General features: G+C 32.9%; 1 protein-coding gene across 49 annotated transcripts in view; it reads left to right on the top strand.

Annotated features, from left to right (window-relative positions):
• Positions 1-17,918, top strand: part of RIMS2 (regulating synaptic membrane exocytosis 2) — a 596,172-nt gene that overhangs the window by 427,348 nt on the left and 150,906 nt on the right. For 31 of the 49 annotated variants that reach the window (XM_082719284.1, XM_082719281.1, XM_082719273.1 and 28 more), the window contains one exon: positions 17,030-17,130. The exons of the other annotated variants lie outside the window; for them this stretch is intronic. In XM_082719284.1, the coding sequence (XP_082575410.1) occupies positions 17,030-17,130 (101 nt within the window). The remainder of the gene's footprint in view (positions 1-17,029; positions 17,131-17,918) is intronic. 49 annotated transcript variants of the gene reach the window in all.

The following is a 17,918-nucleotide window of genomic DNA, read 5'->3' as shown; positions in this document are numbered from 1 at the left end:
TGTTTTTCATGTTTTTAACATGAAAACAGTTTCTTTTTTGTTTTTTTTTTTCTGTGATTTTTATGAATGTTGCCCTTGAGATACGTTATTCCAAACCTGCACTTCAGTTTTTATCACATTTGTTTGGCATATGTGCCATGTTCTGAATGCTAGGTGTTTTCACGTGACCTCTTGTTCTACTCGTGTTATATTCTAAAAGGTAAAGAGAAGTAACATTCATTGTCGGGGAAATTTGCTATACCTATGAATATGTACACATGTAAACATGCATATAAGCTGTTACTGAAATTCTTCCAAATCTTTCAATTATTGATTTATTATCAGTCTTATCATTACACACAGGTTCTACCCATTTTTAGGTATTTTCTGTGCATTGATTCCACCCTACCTATATTTCATGGGCTCTATTATTGACAAAAGTCTAAGATATAGATAGATACTCCAGATTTGCTCAGTCATGAAAACCATAACTCTGTAGTATACTGAAATTCTACTGGAAAATATAAATCAGTCAGTTTCTAAGGAAGAATGTCAGGTCAACTCAGTGTTCGTTACTGTGCTGGCTACCTTGGACATTAGAAGAGACAGAGCAGCTTGGAATATTTTATGTAAGTTTGCGTTTAATGTTTTATTAAGTGGTATTGGGATTTTTTTAAAAAAGATCTTATTTATTTGATGGAAAGAGATCACAAGTAGGCAGAGCAACCTGCAGAGTGACGAGGGGGAAGCAGGCTCCCCACTGAGCAGACAGCCTGATGCAGGGCTCAATCCCAGGACCCTCAGATCATGACCTGAGCCAAAGGCAGAGGCTTAACCCACTGAGCCACCCAGGTGCCCCGTGTTGTGATATTTTAACTAAAGGTATCACATAAAATATGAGTATATGCAAATATATATAAAAACATAATTACATCCTATTAATAAAGCATAATACTTAAGACTAATTCTCTAAAGCCTATAAATATGCAAATATAAAAGGAGAGTTTAGAAAGTTCTTGGAACTTGAAATAATAGCAATAACCACACGTGGAATAAAAATAGTCTTGAGTATTTCTTCCTTGTGGGTGGTGTGAGGGAAATTAGAAAGATGACTCAATAGGTTATGAGAATATTAATTAATATTAATAAAAGATTAATAGAATAAACTGTAAGACTAGGAGTCAAGAGACCTAGTTTTCGCTTTAGTCTTGCTACGGAGCTGTGTGATCCCAGACACATAATTTCAGATCTTTGGGTTTCAGATATCTTGCTTTTAAATTGGGGTTTGGAATGCATTGTTTTTTTAACTTTTTTATGGATAGAAAATTCTGTTTGCCTTGGAAGATACATCCTGAATTTAAGATGTTACTTCTCAAGGTATTATTTGTGCAATCTGAACACTATAATCTTCTATTTTGCCTTGGCCTATTGTCCACCTTAGCTCTCTGTCCTGAAAATTTCAGTTATTGAGGAAAATATTTGTTCCCATCAGAAATGTTAGCTTGCACAGCAGTATTGGAGCACAGACTCTGGAACTAGACCGCCTGACCAGCCCCACCATGTATTTGCCCGCTGATTCGACAAAGTTGCTCTTGGTACACGCCTCAGATTCCTCCTCTCAAAACCAGGGATAATAATAGTACAGCAAAAGGTTATTGTATGGATTAAATACATTCATATATAACCTGTAAATCACCTAAAAGCAGTGCCTGGTGCTTAGTAAGCACAATGTAAGTGAAACTATTTTTTTTTTTTTAATTTTATAAAGTATGTTAAAAACCAAGTTATTTTGAGTAAGGTGTATTGAAGCGCAGGCATTTTGTTGTGTGGTCCTTCATTCTATGATACAGAATTAGTCATTTTTGTCATATGCATGACAAATACCTTCGCTAGCTTGTGACTTCCGGTTTAGGACGTGGCTGCGGTCCCAACCCGGTGTCCGCAGAGCTGCAGCCAGACTGCAGAGCTTTGTCATTTCTGGGGCGACAGAGTTGGGTAGAAAGCAAGAACATTGGAATGTGATTGGTCTGAATTCTAATCCAGTTTCTGTCACCCAGTGGGGATGTGACTTTGGGTACAGTTAGATTAAAGGGTTAATTAGGGGCTCCTGGGTGGCTCAGTGGGTTAAAGCCATTGCCTTAGGCTGAGGTTATGATCCCAGGGCTCTGGGATTGAGCCCCGCATCCTGCTCCCTGCTCATTGGGGAATCTGCTTCTCCCTCTCCTACTCCCCTTGCTTGTGTTCCTGCTCTTGCTGTCTTTCTCTCTGTCAAATAAGTGAATAAAATCTTTTAAAAAGGGGATGGGGGGGCGCCTGGGTGGCTCAGTGGGTTAAACCGCTGCCTTCGGCTCAGGTCATGATCCCAGAGTCCTGGGATTGAGTCCCACATCGGGCTCTCTGCTCATCAGGGAGCCTGCTTCCTCCTCTCTCTCTCTGCCTGTCTCTCTGCCTACATGTAATCTCTCTCTGTCAAATAAATAAATAAAATCTTTTTAAAAAAGGGGGGGATGGGGATTAAAGGGTTAATTATGTTTTAATGAAAGAGCTTTTCTCTTAAAAGAGCAGGACTTTCTAAGAATAAAACAAATACATTCCTAAGTAATGAAATTTGGAGTCTTGCCTGCAGTGTGACAGGTATAAACTTCAGAATCTCAAAATCAGCATAAGCCAATTAAAAGGCAACAAACTGTGAAATGTATTTGCAGCACCTCAGATTATTAAAAGCCTTAACATCTGAATCACTGGGACAAATAAATTATGTAGTCTCTAAAACTCTAATAGAAAAATGGGCAAAAGACATGTACAGAGATTTCACTAAGCAAGAAATTTAGTGGATAGTAAATATATTTAAAAAAATTCATTCCTCATAATCAAATAGATGGCTTTTTAGAAAATAAAATACTGTGTTTCGTCTGTTTAAAAAACAATGCTTTAATGCTGGTGAGAGTGTGTTATAAGAGTGGTGACATAATTTAGTATAATCTTCCTTAAAGAGTAATTTTTCAATATAAACCAAGAGCTCTTAAAAATATTCACAGACTTTTGACCTAGTGGAAATAGAGTTCAGATAAAACTGTATGTACCAAAGTCTTATTAAGGCATTATTTGTAGCAATGAAAAGGATGTTACTGTGAATGTTTACTAATGGCGGAATGGCTAAATAAATTATGATACATATGCAACCATTTAATTGAATAATTTTATTGCCATAGAAATTATAAATACTTTTTTCTATATTTTTAATAATTTGAAAAAAAATTTGAAAGTAATATTATCTGCAAGGAACCTGTCACAGGGTTCTTTCCATACTAGAAAGTAAAAAATGGTAGCTCCCATTAATTATTACTACTGAAACCAATTATGCCAAAAATTTCATTGTCAGACAGATACATAATATAAACAATGAGTAATAAAATTGAGTCTTTATTTAAAATGAGAATAAAAATAAAATAGGAATAATAATCCAAAGTAAAGACTATTAAAATGTCTATAAAATAGTCCAATAATATGTAAACTTGACTATGTTAGACTCAAATCCTTCTCTAAGTATCAAAATGGCATATTAAACTATCATATAACATAATTGGCTTATAAAAAGGAGAGTTTATGCCTGAAATTCTTATTCTAGTGGCATAAAGGTATTTCACATCTGAAAAATTCATTTGTTTAACAGATATCTACTAAACATTTTCATATGCTAGTTCTTATTCTAGGCACTGGGAACATAACAGGTCTCTCCGGTCATGGAAATTATATTCTTGGGAGACCAAATAACCACTACACAAGATAAGTTTAGATTGTTATAAGTACTATTATTTAAAACCCTATGTACTTAGTGTGACTGGGGTGAGAAAGCATTATTTTAGATGGAGCAATCCAGGAAGTCTTCCTGAAGAGGTGATAATTTGAATTAAACCAGAAGGGTAAGAAGAAATGGACTATGCAAAGGAGCCAGGAGTTATATAAGTAATTAAGATCAATATATAGCATATATAGCAGATAAAGTCAGGACATTTGAAGTTCAGAAGAGGAGAATAATTTTTGCTATAGATCTTCCTTTTCTGAGAAGATATTTAAGTGTCAGCGATGGATGAAAGAGTTTTAAATATTGAAGATTTTCAGGGAGATGAAGGAATAAAGTATAGCTCTGGATGGTAAAGTGATGATTAAAATATTTTTTAAATCATTTGAGTTGAAAGGAAAGGATTATATGCAGTAAATTAGTAATCAAGTTACTTAGTATTAACTTGTACACAATACTTACTAAGTATTCATTAGCACACGGTTAAAATAAGTTATGATTGTTTTCAGATCACTTTCTCTTTGCTCACTTAAAGCTCTATACTTTTATATCTATACTGAAAGCATTATAATATAAAAGGGTTGGTCTGAATAAATCAGTTTCACATGAAAGAGGGTAAATTGGTATGAATAATGCTACATTGAAGATAATTGCTAAGGGAATTTAAATTAGATTACAATTCAACTGAAGAGAGGGATGTTATTTGACAGATGATAGTTTCTTTTTATTAGCCTGTATGAAGGCTTCAGGGGATGGGGTGTAGGATGTGAGAGTAGGGATGAGGGAGGAAGGGAACTGCTAGTAAGAAAGGCAAAGTTTAATGGAAGGCAAAATGATAGTAAGTAAAAGTGATTAGATTCATTAATCATGTGACCTAACTGATGGGGAGATCCTAGTTACAGATTCTAAGGTCATGAAGAATGTGAAGGAAGTTGATAGGCTATTTCAGAGTAGAGGAATGAGAATCAGAAGGAATCTCTAAAAAGAAGATTAAACATTGAAAACGACTATATTATAGTTTAAGGTTGGGTCATTCGGAAATAAGTTAGTATGAAAAAAAAAAACAAAAACAAAAACAAAAAAACCCAAAACCCCAAGCAAAGATGATGCAGTTAGAAAAGGAAAAGGGAGAAATGTTAAAAGGAAGGAATGTTGGGGCAAAAAAAAGAACTAAGAGTTGCGTAGTATGTATGTGTGTGTAAAAGAGAGAGAGAGAAAGAGAAGTGAAGAGAGAGTGCTTTCATGACTAAGTATTTCAGATCATTAATTTTGGAAAACAGACCAGTCTCAGCCATCCACTAGTTATATGACCCTATAAAAAATTTCTAATAAGTAAAATTGTGAAATAGTCCTCTTACATACAGTTGTACTGATTAAATGACGTGATCATAATATGCAATTAATTGTGTTAATTAATTAACACAATTCCCAGCATGTACAAAGTATTATTCTTAAGATCTTAATTTTTAGGAACATTAGTATTAAGTTCTAGAATACAAGATTTTAACCATATATTCTTTTTTTTAAAGATTTTATTTATTTATTTGACAAACAGAGATCACAGGTAGGCAGAGAGCCAGCCAGAGAGAGAGGAAGGGAAGCAGGCTCCCTACTGAGCAGAGAGCACGATACAGGGCTAGAACCCAGGACCCTGGGATCATGACCTGAGCCGAAGGCAGAGGCTTTAACCCACTGAGCCACCCAGGCACCCCTTAACCATATATTCTTAAAAGCTTTGCTATATCTTATTTTCTATGCCTTGATCAAGTAAAATTAAACATTATTGAAAAAAAATTAACAGCTAGACAGAAATCTGATCAATGGTTGCCTGGGCCGGCAGGAAAATTATTGACCACAAAGTGGCACAAGGGAACTTTTTACAGTGACAGAAATACTCTGTACCTTGACTGTGGCAAGGTTGCATGATTATATACATTTGTTCAATGTCATAGAACTCTGCACTTAAATAGTGTGAATTTTAATTTATGTAAGTATGCCTCCATAAATTTGACTTCAAAAATAACTGAAAATACATAAAATTTAAATGAATTTTTTAATATAGTACCCAAATAGCATTAAATAAAAGCGAGCAGAACATTTTATTTGACCTAACACATCCCAAGCAATTAAGCCAAGTCCCATCCCCAGATAGGTTTCAGTGGGCGTGGTAATGGCCGGAGTTAGCCAATAACCTCGTAGCACGGAGAGAAGTGATAACTACATGGGTTGAACTAGCAAACAAAGAAAGGCCTAAATGTCTGAATCGGAATCAGTGGTCAAGAAACCAAGAAAGATCAAGGAGAGTATTTAGGGTTGACATATGCAAGAAGAGGCAAGACATTAACAAAGATCTAGACTCTGGATATTCTAGATATTCACTAATAATAACTAAAAAAAGAAGAACAGGTATGAGAAATAATGTTAAATTGTTTTGGACCAACTGAGTTTTAGGTATCATTTGGGGATGGCTAGGAGACAACTAGAGATGTGAATCTTAAGCTTCCAGAAGAGGTAGGAGCTGAAGGTCAGAGCCTAGAGCCTTCAGCAGGCAACATTTTGGATAATTAAGTCACTGTGATATAAATTATTTTTAACTTTAGTTAACTTTAGGACCCATTATAAGTATAATTTTTATTTCTAGTTTTACAGATTGAAAAATTAAGGTAAAGATCAGTTAATAACTTGTTCCAGCCATTTGGAGCTGGGATTTAACCTAAAGCAATGGGGCTTAGTGACAAAATCCATGCCCTTAACCTCAGGAAATGGAGTCTTTACCTGTGACAAGGTAAAGGACAGGTTGAAGCCAAGAAGCTGGGGCATGTGCATTGACCACCATTAGAGAACAAGGCCAGATGTCTAGGAAAAGGAGAAAAGGAAGAGAGGAATTCAGAAAAGGGATTTTTTTTAATGTCAACAGAGAGCAGCGCATTCTAGTTTGCAGTTTTATTTAGAATCATCCGTGTAATTAGTATTCCCATGTGAGCGTTTGGAAGGTTGAACGACGTTCAGCCTGGTCTCTAGCTTGGGCTGATCTCTCCTGGTGTCTCCACTGCATCATCATCTGTCTCTGACAGTGATCCTATCTAATTTTCATTCCTCTTTCTTCTCAGTGTTGAATAGAAGCATTTCAGGAGATGTCCCAATTCAGGAAACATTTAGGATGCATTCCTTTGAATTCTGAGGGAGTATTAAACTGTAGGATATTAGTCTCTCTGGATGGTTTTTCTAATTCCCCTTGACTGCTAACAGTCATCATGAGCACTTATGGAAAAAGATAATCAGCTTGATATCCAAGCATGAGAATTATTTAAAATCCCTATATTTAAATAGTTCCTTTTCTCACTGTACATAATTACACTCAATTTAGGTAATCCTAATCTAATGGAAAGTATTTATTTAGCTAACATGGATAAAATTATATGACAACATGGATTAAATTATATAACAAAAATTACAATGTACTTTTTTCCCTTTTAATCGCACTAATACTACTTAAGCTTCACTTATTTTATCCCAATTGATACCTCAAATGTATAATCTTTTTTTTTTGGAGGCTTATGTCACATTTGCAATTAACAATTATAATTTAATTTATTTTAGTAATTTTTAAAATTTCAATATAAAAAATTTTCTTTTTCTCTACTCAATTTAATTTCCCAAGCACAATTTTATCATCTTACTTGACTTGGTATTGCTTACCTACAGGTTATTATCTTTAAAGGAAATGTGAGAGGGGCGCCTGGGTGGCTCAGTGGATTAAAGCCTCTGCCTTCAGCTCAGGTCATGATCTTAGGGTCTTGGGATCGAGCCCCCGATCGGGCTCTCCGCTCAGCAGGGAGCCTGCTTCCCTTCCTCTCTCTCTCTCTGCCTGCCTCTCTGCCTACTTGTGATCTCTGTCAAATAAATAAAATCTAAAAAAAAAAAAGGAAATGTGAGATTTTATATGCATACCATCATTGAAAATATGAAGTGAAATATATATAACAACTGACATTTATTTTACTCTTAGAAATTTGGCCATATTTATTTCATTCCTCTCTCCATTTATTAATGACCCCATTATGATTTTGCTATTCTTGGAGGAGGAACAAAGCTAGGTTCATTCTTTCACACTTTCGTTGTGGTTTGAGGGACATGATCACATGTGTTTGGATCCTTTAAAGAATCTCTGTAATAGAATTCTACTTTGAATGACTTGTCCCCCCTTATCTGCCTCTTCGTTGGCCTGATCAGCCTTTTTGTTGGCCTAAATTAGAAGGTAAAAAATATCTTTAAGTGGCGCTTGGGTGGTTCAGTGGCCCAGCTCAGGTCATGATCTCAGGGACCTGGGATTGAGCCCTGCGTTGTACTCCCTGCTCAGTGAGGGTCTGTTTTTCCCTCCCCCTCTGCCCTTACCCCCCGCTTGTGCTCTCTGTCTTACAAATAAATAAATAAAATAAAATCTTAAAAAAAAAAAGATATCTTTGTTGCCTTCAAAAATATTTATTTTAATGCCATGTTTAATATAACTTGTTAAGCTTTTGTTTAAATTCCAGTTAGTTAATAGTGTGATATTAGTTTCCAATGTGTAATACAGTGATTCAACATTCCCATACAACACCCAGTGCTTATTGTAAGGGTACTCCTTAATCCCCATCACCTAATTCGCCACCTCCCCCTTTCTCCCTTCTGGTAACCATCCATTTGTGCTCTGCAGTTAAGAGCCTGTTTCCTGTTTTCCCTTCTTCTCTCTTTTTGCCCCTTTGCTTGTTCATTTTGCTTCTTAAATTCCACAAATGAGTAAAATCGTGTGGTATTTGTCTTTCTCTGCCTTATTTTGCTCAGCATAGTACTTTCTAGCTCCACCCATGTCATTGCAAAAGCAAGATTATATTCTTTTTTATGGCTGAGTAATAGTCCATTATATATATACATATACACACATATACATATATATGTGTGTATATGTATATATATACATGTATATATGCATATGTATGTATGTATGTATATATGTATGTATGTATGTATGTATATACATATATATGTATATGTATGTTATATATCTATATATTCTTTATCCATCCATCAGATAGATGCTGGGCTGTTTCCATAACTTCACTATTATAGATAATGCTGCTTTAAATTCGGTGTGCATGTATCTCTTTGAATTAGTATTTTTGTATTCTTAGGGTAAATACATAGTTGTGCTTGTGCTGGATCATAGGGTAGTTCTATTTTTAGCTTTTTGAGGAATCTCCATCCTGTTTTCCAGAGGGTCTACAGCAGTATGCATAACCACCAACAGTGCACGAGGGATTCTTTTTTCTCCACATCCTTGCCAATGCTTGTTTCTTGCATTTTTTATGTAAGCCATTCTGATGGGTGTGAAGCAATATCTCATTGTGGCGTTGATTTGCATTTCCCTGATGATGGGTGATATTGAGCATCTTTTCATGTGTCTGTTGGCCATCTGTGTGTCTTCTTTGGAGAAATATCTATTCATGTCTTCTGTCCATTTTTAAGTTGGATTATTTGGTTTTGGGGTATTGAGTTTTATAAGTTCTTTATATATCTTGGATACTAACCCTTTGTCCTAAACAAGCTCTCAGAGGAGTTTTAGAAATGCTGAAAGGAAACCTAAAGAAATGAAAAGTAAATAAGTAATCAGTGTGAACAATAGCAAATACCACAAAAATTGATTTTGGGAGGATTTATATTGTTTCGGTTTACATTTTTATTAATTCCATACCTTAGGTCCAGCATTTTGGTAATCATCATTATCATTTCTTTTCTATACAATCTTTGTGAGATGGTTAGAGTTCTTTATATAGGAAAAAGTCAATAGCCTAAACACAATTTCATGAGCAAAAAATCTAACTAATAGAAAATCCAAAATTTCACCACGTGTTTGGAATCCTACCATGACTATTTTTAAAAAAGAATTTAAAAGTATTGATATTAAGGCTAAATACAAGTTGGAATGCAGAGATCTCAATTTTTTATGTAATGTGGGCAAATTTAGATAAGTTTTTAATTATAGCACAAGGAATATACTGAGTTTCCAGTATTCATAAGAAAAAATATATGGTTTTTTTCCTAGAATAGGCCTCATTACAGTTTGTGTATGGTAGACATTTTTATCTTTTTATGATTTAAGTTAGCATTCTCAGCATACTTAAATTGCTATTTCTAAATTACCATAATGTAAAGTTACATTTATATTTCTTCACGATGCTCCTATCAAACCTTCCATGCAATCTGTGATTTGTAAAATAGTGGATGTAGTTGAAATACATACAGCTCATGGCTATGTTCATTAGCCCCAGGTGTGGGACACAGTGGTCTTTCATAGTATGTCACACACAACCATAATAGGATGGGACAAGTCATATACACAGGGTGATGATATGTACCACTCCGTGGATCATCTCTTCTTCCAGGTAGATTTTGTCCATCGGGAAAAAGGTGGGAGATTCCAAAGTGCTTAACACATTTGGGGAATAGTATATTAACTCAATGATTCTGACTCGTGTTTCCATCTTTTATCAGTAGTTATTGTACTTTCTCGTAAAAGCATTTTTAATAAATAACCATTGTTTCCTTGTCTGAGGGACTTTTACTTGAAAATTAATTATCCTGTAAGATAAATTTTTTTTTCAAAGAGACAGGAATTGTGACTAACAAGTTAAAAATAACTAAGTTATTAGAAAGTTACTAATATTTTCTTTCAAACACCTCACTGTATACAGGGTGGGGAAAAACATACGCAGTAGAACAATTACACTTGAGCTAATCTAAAAGATCTCCCTAGTATCCTATATTAGATCATTCTTATGATTCTTTTTGCTGGGCAAATTCTCTGATTTAGTGAACTTTTCAATATAGTTTTTGTCTATCTCTGTGCCACTCCTAGGCTCACTTTTAAGATCTTTCTCTCTCTCTCTCTTTCCTCCCTCCTCCTTTTCCTTGTCTTTCTCCTTCCTTCTCTTCATCTCATTTCTGTACACACACACACACACACACATACACACACACAGAGTAAAGTAAATTTTAATGAATGTAATACCAGGGCAAAAAGAGTAGGGATTTCTAAACCACTTTACACTATTTATATTAATGAAATAGATAGAATAATATAAAAGAACAAACACTTAAACATTATTTGGCCTCAAAAATAACTGGTCAGTTAATAGTCCCAAACTATTAATTTTACAAATGGTGCATTTTATGGCCAGAAAGGTAAATGAGGTGCATATAGTTTTAAGGCTTGTAAAATTAAGACTTCAGCCCAAGTCTTGTCTCATCTTTTAAACCAGTGCTGTTTTTAAGATTTTGTTCACCTCTTTGTATCAGAAATAGCCCCGTTACCCTAAATCTGGACAGTTGCAAAGTCACATCTACTCTGTAATGGTTATCTGCACTATACTCTCCATACACAAAGCCCAGATTTTCCCCTATAGGCTAAATGTATCCTGATTGTAAGTGTTGAAGGCTAAAATGGTACTAAAATCCAAGTCTTCTGAATAATAAAATCTCCGTAATTCTGTTTACTGAACTTAGATGTCAAAAACAGGTATACTCTGTTTCCTTAAATCATTAGGTCACTCCTAATAACATCTTAAAGTAGTTTAAATATCAGTTTCTTTTGACTATAGGGAGAGGAGTCTGCGCAGTTTACTATAACATCTCCTTTGAAGGATTATTTAATGAATGTGGCAGAGAGTTAGCAGAGAAATAGTAGATAGATATACACAGCAACAGGTAACCTAAATATCTACAATAGGTTGTCGAGGCTTAGAACATAATTTACAAGCCTATGGGCTTCAAGGTAGTACAATAGTTTTGTAAGTTTCTTTGTGTTTCAGTAAATTTCCATGTTTTTTCACTTAGGCACATGTGGAATTCAGTCTCCCTGCATTCCTAGAACCAAAGGAAAGATCATTTTATAAGCAAACACATTATAAACCAAGTCACATTATATTTTCTTTCATTCACAGTGTTAGCTCCTAGTAACCAGAATAGAAACATCCTCAAAATTGATTGATTTTGAAATAAGCACTCCTTGAAATGTGTATATCTTAGTTACACAGTTAAGATTAAGAGTATAGGGAAAAGAAGAGAAGCCAACCAAGAAATAGACTTAACTATAAGAACAAAATGATGATGACCAGAGGCGGGTGGGCAGGGTGGTGGAGGAAATAGGTGATGGGGATTAAGGAGTGCACTTGTGATGAGCACTGGATATTGTAAGGAAGCATTGAATCACTATATTGTGCACCTGAAACTGATATTATACTGTATGTTAGCTATACTGGAATTTAAATTAAAAACTTAAAGAAAAAGATTACATTTGTTTACACTTTAAAAGAAAATGCTCCCATTTGTCCCAGTACTGAAGGGAAAATAATCCGATATATAATTTATTATTTTTATCTCAATATTTATCTCTATATTTTTAAAATTTAACTTGTTCCTCTATTTGTTAGTCTCTGCATTATATGCATTTAGGCAAATAATTTAGCTAACAAAAGTGTACTTCTTATGAGCTTCTAGTACATAATAAAATTTTAGTATAAAAAGATCAAAATTTATTAAGTGATTATGAAGTGATTAGGAAGAAGTGATGAGGAAGTGATGAGGAAGAAATAATTTTAAAGTAACTTTGAAAAATTTTGCTGCATAGTTTCTTAAGTCCCACATTTGAAAAATCTATCATAAGGAAAATTTTAAAACTTTCCAGGTCACTTTTTTGTTTTAATATTCATAAAAATTGAAAAGATCTGCACTTTATTATGTTTGGAAATATTTCTCATTATACAGCATTTTCAATAAACACACCCAAATGCTTTTATTTAACAAATAAATATATATCCCTAAGATAAATTAAGCAATGAAAAAAAAAATCTATATTCCTTAGATAAATTAAGAAATGAATGGTTATAAACTTGCATTTTAAAAATCATTTAACATTTATTTCCAAAGCACCATTACCGACTCATGGCAGAAGTACAGGTTTTCAAACAGAATGATTTGTCTTTTTTTTTTTTTTTCACAAAAACATTGTGTTTTGTGTTCTTAAAGTAATATTTTTCTTCTATATAATGCCTTTCTGGGCATTTTATAAGCTACATATTAACCCACATAAGAAAATAATAGCACTTAATTTCAATAACCAGCAATTGCATTCTGGTATATAAATCTTAATTTTTTCCCTCCCTTTGTCTTTTGTATAGGTAATATGTATACAGATTTTTATGAATATATATAGTTTTTTAAATTATCAATTATAAACTATAGTACTATATCATTTAATCTATTATAATTACAAATTGCAATGTCTTTATTTTACATTTATGTATGTGAATGTACGTGCACATCATATGGTTTCTTTTTCATGGATACATCATAGTATTCTGTAGATATGCCACAGGTGCAGTTACTAACGCTTATTGTTGGACATTTAGAGTTTATTTTCCTAGGCCTTTACAGTTTTCAAACAATGTAGCAATAAATCTACTTGCATGTACATCTTGCACATTGATTTCTTTAGGAACAATTCTAGGAAGTAAAATTTCAGGTTCAAAGGTATGACCATTGTAAACCCTTTTCATACACAGTACCAAATATGTTATCTTTTTAAACAATTTACTTTTTATCATTGTACATCAGGTACTTTGGAAAACATTCATATAAATGACCATCAATTTTTCTGTCAAAAAAGCTGTCAATGACTCAGTCTGAAAAACAAATTTTTTTCACAGTTAACAGATATTGAAAGACAGTTAACATATTCAATGAAAGTCAAGGACAGTATTTTCTTTTTGAATTGCTTGGCCTTTGAAAATAACCTAACAAAATACCATGTTTCTCTTTTATCTCAATTACATTTTTATTTATTCTTACTTCTCTCATTACATCTTATGTAGTCATTTTAACAATTTCTATTCCTAGTCCTCTGACCAGTGAAAGACATTGATAGGTTATCTTTATAGTCTTTCTTACTGAAACTAGAAAATAGACATAAATAACAATGCTTTCTCCTGTGTAATCATCATCTTGAAGTAGGCAAGTAGAGATTGTATACACTGGTTTACCTTTTTCTTTATTGCACTTTATTTGGTACATACCTACATACACTTAAAGATTATGTGAATTTGGCCCTTTTAGCTTTGATCATTTGGAATATGTTAATTTTTTCACTGTCATCATTACTGTCTGTAGTCTTCTTTTGTTTTGTTCCTTTTCCACTTTGTTCATATTTTCTTGGAAGAAATGTTTGTAAGCTAGGATTCAATAAGACAGTTACTAAAAGTAATTTTTTCCTTTCCTCAATGGTTTGGCAAAATATACTTAAATTTTAAAGATACGTTTCTACGGTATATACAGTAATATTCTTCTTTAACCTCCATCAGAAAAATGTCTCAGATTTGTTTTGTTCTATGCTCAGATTCCAATTATTATATCTCTGTGTATTTTATGAAAGTCAATTAGATTTGTTAAAGCTATACTTTATCCATATTGTTATCAAATGTTTGGGGAGTTTCAACAGGTGACAGTTTTATATTTCCTATGATGAGTCTCTTTATCAGTAGGATACTTTTCTCTCTAAGGATATCATTGTGAAGTGTTTTCTTTATGAGAATATGTTGATAAAAATGTAGAAGAGAAATGGAAGACTTCATAAGAGCCAAACAGTTTGGAGAGAGGAATGTCTGGTTACTGTTTGTCCTAAGGATTAGCCACCTAGGAGAATTTAAAGTTGTAAGTTAAATGCATATTTACCCAAGTTTGTTGACTGTAGACCCAGTAAGGTGGTCACTTGAGATTTCATTAGTTAAGGCTCTTAACAAAGAATCTTCTAATCTAAGGTCTGTCTGTAGATGGTAATTGAGTCTGGAGATGAGAGATGTGTTTGAGATTGGAATTTAGTTGATAACATATTTAAATAATTTTATCACTCTATTTACATCTTTGTTTACTTACAGCAAATACAAATTAATATTCTTCTTAGTCCCCCTATGATCTGTGAAATATAAATGATGTTCCATAAACCGGATTCTATAAAATCTTTAAACCATTACTAAGGAGAAAGGCTTCTTTGTGAAGCAATATTAAATCAATGTGTTGTGCTTTTTTTTTTAAAACACAAACAAAAAAACCATTATGCTTTAAAGCAGGGATTATCAAACCATGGACCACAGACCACATCAGGCCTGCTGCCTGTTTTGTAAATAAGGTTTTAATAGAACAGTGACATTCATTTGTACATGTATTGTCTATACCTGCTTTCGTGTTATAGTGGCAGAGTTGTGATAGAAAACATACAGTCCGCAAAGCCTAAGATACTTACTATGGGCCTTTTACAAAACAAGTTTGTCAGCTTCTGCCAGTATATATCACAATGGTAATTAAAAAGAATTTGATGTAGCTTCATAGGAGGCTGATGTCCAGCAAATAGTCTAATTATTAGAAAATGCATATATGTATGTATGTGTATATATCTATGTGTATGTATATATATTTAAATATGAATATATAAAATGTGTTCAAGCTTCTTTGTCTGTTGGTGCTATTTATGTTAATATACTATCTTGCTACCATGATATCAAAATGAAATTTTTTCAGAGAACTTCCCAAACACTCAATTTAGGTAATATTCTTTAAGTTCACATAATTTTTTGGACATGGGGATGGCTTTTTGTTTCCCTGCCCTTGGAGAAAATAAACATATTTACCTGAGAATAGCTCTTAAGGTACAAATAATTTCAAAATTGTATTTAAATAGGCTGACAGACATTTATACTTTACTGTATTCTATATTCATATCACTCACTCAATTATATGTATCAACCAATTTATATCAATATGACATATCCCTATTCTATAATTTGGCACATATTTAATAAAATCACTGTTAAAACGAGACTCTTAAAAGAAACAAATTGCCTCACTTTATTGAATAATTGACTTAAATTTACTGTTATACTTAGAGGTCATGTAATATAGACTACACATTCTTTTATTTAGGATTTTCTTACTCCTTTTTGAATTTTTTCTTTTTTTAAATCTTATTTTAAATTAATCAGTTTTTACTTAAAATTTGTTACCAACAAGAATTATCTGATATACAATGAGATTTTTTTCAGGATAAGTATTAATATACTTATTTTTGAATAGGCATGCTTTTGTCTAAAGATCTTTACTTCAGTTTTCAGTTAAGCAAGAGCTATATATGTATATGTTTACATTCCTCCCCACACTCAGTGGTTATGAATTTACATGATGACTTATTGTTGTTGATACCCACTGAGCCCAATAAGCTATGATTATTTTTCCCAGTTTATAGATTTGTAGTATACAATTGGGATTTTGTGAACATAATCTCATTATGCATACTTATGAGAAATGCAATTTTCCTGTAAAATCTCCTTAATAAAAGTTATAAATATAATCTTAAAAACACTTTTCACGTTTGCCAAGATTTGCTAACTGAATTTAGTTCTTATTCTAACCAAAGTTTTTAAAGGTCCTCTTAACATCTATAATTGATGTTTTGGAAGTAGGACCTGTTATAGAGAATTATTAGTCTCATTTTGTAATGGTTTTACCATCTCACTTTCTCACCTCCTTGCATATTTTTTTTCCTGAAATGATCTCAGTTATACTCTGCGCCTTTACTGGCATGGTATATTCTCAGCAGTATTATTCCCAGTGCCTCTTTCTTGATGCTATTTCTAGAAAATTCAAGTTCAAAAGATCCAATTGTAAGCTTGGGAAACCTGCTCTAACACATGGGCTAATTTATGAGAGTAGTTTCTAAACACAATTGTAAAATTGTAGTTGAAACCAATTAGACTTACAGCTATTTTTCAGTAAATAATCAAATCCTGATGAATCACAAGCCAAAGTTTTTATTTATAGTATTACTATTGTCAAGTTTATGTGCTGTCAACTATATTCTCCTGGGCATACATGTACCAGAAAGTGTTTTCTATCTGGTTAAGATTTGTTGTTCTGTTAAAATTCATTTACATTTTATTCAGATTAAATTTTTGTACATATTTAGTAATCATGCTTTTATTCACCAAATTGCATACTTTAAATAAATCTAAGAAACAATATGACATTTTAATTTGTATATACTACCTTGAATGAAAATACCATATCAGCCTAGCATTTCTTCTATTATTCTATTATACATCCTGTAAGTAGGGCTCAGAAATAAGAACTGAACATTAATTTTATGGGTTTTTTTCTACTCGATAGGTGCTATGGATATAGAGGAGAGAAATCGCCAAATGAAAATTAACAAATACAAACAGGTAGCCGGATCAGATCCCAGACTGGAGCAAGATTACCATTCAAAGGCAAGACATTTTTCTTTTTAAAAGTTGTAATATAAACAATTAATCATATGAAACCGTTAGATTCTCTTCAACTTCTGAACGCAGATTAGTTAGACACAAACATATAATGTAATGGCCCCATGATACCAAATGCTAAAATTTATAATGTGTTTTATATTCCAACTTTAAGTTGTCTTACTAAAAACGTCATTATATAATATAGGAAATTAAATATATGAAACTCATAAATGATCTGAAGAACAAATCTTTTAGAATTTTTTATTTTGTAGAACCTACAAGGGTCTAACACCCTCAAAAATGTTTAGGAAGAATGGCTGTGGTTTTTCTGTACATAGTTTTTTTTTCAATTTTATAGTATTTCAATTGATTCTGGTTTAATAATGAGTTACTAGAACAAAATATATATTCATATGAGATGTAAGTTCAAGAGGTATTTTTTAGTGAGCATCTTTTGGAGCTACTTTTTGGGAACAAGTTGAGGTTTGAGGTCTACCAGGGAAGATTCCTGCACTTCGTTTTGTTTTTATATTTTCAGAACGTTTTTAGGTTCATGATATTATTCACGGGCAAAGTCATGAAAAGACTTTGCTCTAATGTACCTATTTAAGATTTAATAAGAGAATGAAAATAGCAAAATTTACTCATAACATTTAGTTACTATGTGTTCTGTGACTTAGTAATGTGATCATTGCAATCGTGTAATATTTGTGGTCTATAGATTTCTGTGTATTAGAGAAAAGTAGTGTCAGTTTTTTACACTTAGGTCTATTTTAACTTTACCCACTTAA

Source organism: Mustela nivalis (genome assembly GCF_964662115.1).
Source record: "Mustela nivalis genome assembly, chromosome: 2".
Classification (NCBI taxonomy): Eukaryota; Metazoa; Chordata; class Mammalia; order Carnivora; family Mustelidae; genus Mustela; species Mustela nivalis.
This window is presented reverse-complemented; position numbering and strand designations above follow the sequence as displayed.